Source organism: Nicotiana tabacum, chromosome 12 (assembly GCF_000715075.1).
Source record: "Nicotiana tabacum cultivar K326 chromosome 12, ASM71507v2, whole genome shotgun sequence".
Classification (NCBI taxonomy): Eukaryota; Viridiplantae; Streptophyta; class Magnoliopsida; order Solanales; family Solanaceae; genus Nicotiana; species Nicotiana tabacum.
In genome coordinates this window covers 41,330,433-41,337,126 of record NC_134091.1, presented here as the reverse complement: position 1 = coordinate 41,337,126, position 6,694 = coordinate 41,330,433, and the positions used below count along the sequence as shown (strand labels likewise).

Below are 6,694 nucleotides of genomic sequence, written 5' to 3'. Positions count from 1 at the left end.
TAACACATGAGGACTAAAAAAAAGAACTAAAATCTCTATTAACTTAAGAACGGAATGCATGTGTAGTAGTTTCTCGTTTGGTTAATATAAAATTATCATAATAATATATAAGCAAGCAAAATAAAGGAAGAAGAGGAAAAACGAAAGAAATTAGAATATAAGAATGTGATAGAACACATCAGTTCTTAAAGCAACACGACCTGAATCACCATGGTTCAAAGACTCAAGACAGAAAAAAGGTTGATCGGAATTGACTGAAGAGTAGCGTTTTGTTATGGCTTAAAAACACGTGCTTAAAATCATTTTTTTTTGTGCTTGTCAAACAATTAAATAAGCCAAAAAGTAATTTTAAATTTATTTGACCAGCTTTTAAACCAATCTAAATATACTTGTAATAATGAAGTTAAAAAATTGAGTAGGGAATATAAAATATTCTTCGACAATATCTTTTTGATTGATGTGTAATCTCTTGAAGTTATATATATAGTAGGTAGATTAAATCTATAAAGTATTTTGACATTTAATCTTAGTGTTGTCCTCTATACTTGAATTAACTCCGTTGTTTTTTTAAATGAAAAAAATAAGCAAAATTAACATGAATATGATACTGGTTTGAATAGAAGATAAAAATTTAAATAACTTGTTCTTTGAAGTATATATAAAATAATCATGCTCATTAAATTAAATAAGACGGTTGATCCAAAAAGAAAAAGAAAAAAGAGTTAATAGGTTATTAGGTACCAAAGAAGCTGCTATATCGCATTTGTTCTCTGAACCATTTAAGTAAATATGGTGCTCGCACAATCAATAATATGTTACTGATATTTTCATTTTTATCAATTAAATTACCTAGGGATTTAAATGTCTTCCTTGAATCGGGAATTGGTACGGCAAGATATTGTTTTGAAGTACTCGCTTTAGTGTTTTATATTGGTTCTAAACTTAAAATTTCCGCCATAAACCTAAAGCCCTAAACCATCTTTTAAGCATAAACACAAACATAAGAAATTTAATCACATTCCAGGAAACAAAAGAAAGGGAAGAGGAAGAAGAAAAAGAACATCACTTGGTTCGCACATATCATTATCAAAACATCTAGCATTTTCACTTTTCCAAGTATATCATAAGTATAATACAACTAATCCACCTTTAAATTTTACATCGCATAATTTGTTTCAATTCTGAAAATGCAAATACCAATCGACAAATGGAAAAAGGGGTATATGTGTAATTAGTACCTCATGTATAACAATGATTTATCCCTTCAAAATTATTTAAATATATACGTATTCACCTAAATTCAAAGTGTTCTATGATGCAATGCTTACTAGTGCACTTTTATTAGTAAGGTCGGAAATTCAAATCTCACATCCATTTTGTTGTTTTCCCTTTCTTTTTCTAGAATTTAGCCTCAAGGTGCAAATCTCATGTCCTTCTTGTTATTTTTTCCATTCTTTTTAGAATTGGGTTATGGCGGATGGGCTTGCCTTGTGTCCCCCAGTGCGTTTTAATTAAGCATTTTTTCTTTTTCTTTTTTTGTTTGGTTTACTCTTTCAAATTCTTAGGTGAGACGTATGTAAACTCCTATTTTTTTTTTGTCAAAAGGGCCAAATATACCTCTTTACTTTCGAAAATGGTTTATGAATATCCTCGTTATACTATTGGGTTATCTATATCCCTGCAGTCATACTTTGAGTTCAAATATACCCCTCATTTAAACGGAAGTACACGTGTCATTGTCATGTTGTTCAATTCTAAATATCTCATAAATAATGAAAAAGAGTCATTACCCATACCCGAAAAGTAATTTTTTAAAGCAATTTTTTTTTTTTGTAAAAACTGAAAAGAACTGAAATTATTTTTACTAAAAACTGAAAAAAAACAAAATTTTTTTTTCCAGTTTTTACAAAAAAGCTGCTTTAAAAAAGACTGAAAAATATTTTCTAAAATAATATTTTTGTAAAAACTGAAAAGCAATTTTCTAAAGCAATTAAAAACTGGAAAAATCTGAAATATTTTTAACTAAAAACTGAAAAAAAAAAAGAAAATATTTATTTTTTCAGTTTTTACAAAAATATTGCTTTAGAAAATTACATTTCAGTTTTTTTTTAGTTTTTACAAAAATATTGTTTTAGAAAATTGCATTTCAGCTTTTTTTAAAGCAGTTTTTTTGTAAAAACTAGAAAAAAACATATTTTCGATTTTTTAGTTTTTAGTAAAAAAAATTCAGTTTTTTCCAGTTTTTACAAAAAAAATTGCTTTTCAGTTTTTTTTTTAGTTTTTACAAAAACATTATTTTAGAAAATATTTTTTAATTTTTTTTAAAGCAGCTTTTTTTTGTAAAAACTGGAATTTTTTTGTTTTTGTTTTTTTCAGTTTCTAGTAAAAATAATTTCAGTTTTTTTTCAGTTTTTACAAAAAAAAATTGCTTTAAAAAATTACTTTTTGGATATGGATAATGGGTCTTTTTAATTAATTAGGAGATATTTAGAATTGACCAACATGACGATGACACGTGTCCCTCCGTTTATATGAGAGGTATATTTGAATACAAAGTATGACTGCAGGGGTATAGATAACCCAATAGTATAACGAGGGGTATTCTTAGACCATTTTTGAAAGTAGAGGGGTATATTTGGCCCTTTGCCGTTTTCTTTTCTCATTACCGTTATAATTTAATTGAATCTCTATATTAAAATTAACTAAGGTGGAGAATGTATCATATAATCAATGAGTTCAACTAACCACAATATTTTCAATACTAAGTACAGAAATAATGAGAAAATTAATTGCAAACAAAAAAAAAATTTGAACCTATAATTTTAAAAGAGTAATGAGTTTAAAGGTTAAACAAATGTGAATCCTGAATCACATCTTAGTACAGTCATCTTTTTAAAATGCAGCTGCAGTGAGTTATTGCAAACTCAATATTTTGACGCGAAGTATAATTATGTATATATGAAAATTTCAACTAAACGGTAGAAGTGAGCCGATAGGCGGTAGTTTTAGAAGTACAAAATTTCAGAAATTTGAAAGGTCAAATATATCAAGTTAAATTCTGAAGCCGCTTACGAACAATTGCAATCTTTAAATGCATGCCGAAGTCTATTTGTCTTCAATTTTTCCCGAAGTAGTGGTTAAGTAATCTGTTTCCCATCTAATTAAGGTACTTTACTGAAAAGCACTACAGTTTTCTCAAAAATTACCACTTGAACCAAGCACTGCACATAAGTAGTCAACTGAACATTTGGGTTTACGATGTTTCGAAAATATAAACATGAAATTTATTCGTGCGATGAGACTAGGATTTTTGTTTATGAACTTATGCAAACGAATCTGAAATGCTCAATTCTCAAAATCCCTTCACGTGGTTTGGAGAGGTAAAAATGTACTAGTAATTTTTTTTTTTACATATATCAGCGCTTGCATAAAACTAATAAATGAATAATGTATGCTAATAATAAATAAAGTATAATTAATTCATCTTGTATTACATAAAAATATATTAATAATAAATTAATATGATTCTATGCAAGCAATGGGTGGGACAAATTCTTTACAAATTTGCTACGGGTGGGCAAATGGTGGAGGAAATATTTATTGGGTGAATGTTGGCGTCATATCATATGAGATGTGAAAAGGCCGTCGAGGTCACGCTATTGACGCTTTTCTCTTTCAAAATGCCGGTCTCTCTTATTTTTCAATTCTTAATGGAGTAGTATTTTATTTCGTCTTTTTCACTTCTCTATTTATTAATTTTACAGTTTCGGACATAACCCTCATTTAGTACTATAAATATTCTTGTCTACTGTCCGCTCCACTCATCAGTTAGCTTCTTTTGAGGAAAAAATGGCAGAGGCGTCACAGGTACGTTTGGGCATACTAGGTTGCGCTAACATAGCTCGGAAAGTATCACGAGCCATCGCGCTTGCTCCAAACGCCACTATCTCCGCCGTCGGCAGCCGTACGATCGAAAAAGCAACGGCGTTTGCTAAAGAAAATGGGTGTCCGTCAAATACAAAGTTATACGGCAGTTATGAGGCTGTTCTGGATGACCCGGAGATTGACGCCGTTTACGTTCCGCTTCCGACAAGCCTGCATTTGAAGTGGGCTGTGTTGGCGGCCCAGAAGAAGAAGCACGTTTTGCTGGAAAAGCCCGTTGCGTTAAACGTGAAGGAGCTGGATGCTATTCTGGAGGCGTGCGAATTGAATGGGGTGCAGTACATGGATGCTACCATGTGGATGCATCATCCTCGTACTGTTAAGATGAAAGAATTCCTCTCTGATTCTCATCGTTTTGGCCAACTCAAATCGGTATATCCTCTGATCCTTTTTTTTTTATTGGTGAACTACTGAACTGATATAGGCTGTTTCATTTGGACAACTAAATTTTGATTTATCGATCAATTAAAAATAATTATGTTTTGTTGGTTAAATTAAAAATCCCCAAAATAACCATGCTAGGATTGAAAAATAGTACTTAACCAATTTTATTTATCTATCCCCAAAAAAGAAAAAGAAAAAAATGCAACCATGTTCCAAAGGCGGAAAGTGAGGATGGGAGGTGAAAGAATGAGGGGGAGCTGGGTGGGGATAGGGTCCACAGCTTAGAAATGCCAAAGGTAAGAAAGAAGTTGTTTCGGGGATCCTTTGCGGTGAGAATGACAATATCTCTAAAGCGATGTATATTCTCATTCTCTGCAAAAGAAATGTAATTTCTTTGTTAGAAAAATGTATTTTGGTTATATAAATATACCAAATTACTCAAATATCTCTAATAAAATGTAAAAGTTCACCTAAGGTATAAAATTGTACTAAATTTATAAAAAACATATTTGTTGCAATTTTTCTCTTTTCTTTTGATAACAAATAAATTCAAAAATAAAATAGAAGGTCAAAATACTAATGTAATGAAATCCTTAAAAAAAACGCGTTCAATTTTAAATTAACTAAAAAATGAGATCAAGCCAGATTCTAGAGTTGAAGTTAAGAGAATATACTTGGACACCTAAGATATCTTACAAGAAAAAGGTGGATAAAATATTAGACATCTAGTGCAGGTTCCGCACAATTGATGCGACAAAATTGAAACTTATCAGAGTTGTGAGAACCCTATATGAAGGCTTCTGAGCTTAGTGCTTACTGCTTCTAACTTCTCTTTACACTTTAATCCAGTATGGACTTGATTTTTCCATTAAAGATCCCTGAAGATGGTCTTATAGTATATATTATGTTAACAGGTACACAGCACTTTTGCTTATCTTGGTGACCAAGAGTTTCTGAAGAATGACATTCGTGTAAAGGCCGACCTTGATGCTCTAGGTGTTCTAGGTGATGCTGGTTGGTACAGTATTCGCGCAATCTTGTGGACTACTGATTATGAATTGTCCAAAACCGTGACAGCTCTACCTGATCCAGAATTGAATGAAGCTGGAGTTATCCTATCTTGTGGTGCTTCTTTGAGTTGGAAAGACGGAAGGGTAGCAACTTTCTATTGTTCGTTTTTAGCCAATATGGCCATGGATATCGTTGCTAATGGATCCACAGGAAATTTGAGGGTCCATGACTTTGTAATTCCATTTCAAGAAAATGTTGCTCCATTTTACACAGTGGAAAATTCGAGGTTTGGTGAACTTTCTACAGCGATTCATCCTGCACCAAGTGAGCAAAAAGTCAGCACAGATCTTCCTCAAGAGGCTCTCATGATAAAGGAGTTCTCTAACCTGGTTGGAGGTATCAAGGCGCAACGTTCTAAACCTGAGAAGAAGTGGCCAACGATTAGTAGAAAGACGCAACTTGTGGTAGATGCTGTCAAGGCATCAATTGAATGGCATGCTTTATGTCCCCATGTTCATGTTGTTTGTTAATGGGTGATGTTTGGCATATTTCGATATGTGTTGATGTTACTTTACCCATGTTTTAACCGCTTTTTGATGCTATTTGATCTTTAAAATGCCCAACATGGTTTAATTATTGGTTTTATAACTAATTGAGTTGTGTGTGGTGAATTAGGGTGTGTGGAGTGCAAAAATATGAAGAAAAGGTGCTCTAGGTAGAGGAAGAGAGATTGGATGCGTCGCATCCAATCTAGAAAAAGATCAGTTCGCGCACCCTTAGCAGTGAAGTCAGCCCATAGCATCCGCCATAGCATCCGCACCTGGGCAAAGCTGAGATGGAGGAACTAGGGGTGGACGCGTCGCATCCACCCTCGCATGCAAAGCTGAGAAATAGAGGACAAGGTGGATGCGTCGCATCCACCTTCGCAGGCAAAATTGAAATGGAGGACGAGGTGGATGCGTCGCATCCACCTTAGCATCAATCCCTGAAGCTGATTTGGATTAGAAATAGGAGAACTTTGGCCCACGACTTTGGTACGCAATATATAAGCCAAAAACGCCTCTTTTAGGTCATCTAACATATTGGGAATGGGGAAAAAAGCCACGACAAAGCTGTGGAGGCCGGAATTCATCAAGTTCCATCTTTCTCCCACCAAACTTAGTAATTTTTATGTTTCTTTATATGATTTGTTGTTTGGCTACCATGTCTATATGGAGCTAAACTTCACGTTCTAGGGTTGTGGTCCTTTCATGACTATTGTTATTCGGATATTGATTTTGACTTCTTGATTTATCATATTAGTTTATTTATTCAATCTTGCGCTTAATTATTTAATTGCTTGATCACCAATTGAATA

The 6,694-nt window shown here is 32.9% G+C and overlaps 1 protein-coding gene across 1 annotated transcript; it reads left to right on the top strand.

The window, feature by feature from the left end:
• Positions 1–3,632: 3,632 nt before the first annotated feature.
• On the top strand, positions 3,633–5,953 carry LOC107793596 (putative oxidoreductase At4g09670). The gene is made up of 2 exons (XM_016615974.2): positions 3,633–4,314; positions 5,241–5,953. Exons 1-2 carry the CDS (start codon positions 3,850–3,852, stop codon positions 5,865–5,867), a joined length of 1,092 nt encoding a protein of 363 aa, XP_016471460.2. The 5' UTR covers positions 3,633–3,849; the 3' UTR covers positions 5,868–5,953.
• The last annotated feature ends 741 nt before the right edge of the window (positions 5,954–6,694 follow it).

What these genes read in the sequence shown, in the direction of transcription:
- LOC107793596 (XM_016615974.2), top strand. Translation starts at nt 3,850, where the DNA reads ATGGCAGAGGCGTCACAGGTACGTTTGGGCATACTAGGTTGCGCTAAC. An exon ending in GTTTTGGCCAACTCAAATCG is followed by an intron (nt 4,315 to 5,240) that starts GTATATCCTCTG and finishes TTATGTTAACAG; the next exon opens with GTACACAGCACTTTTGCTTA.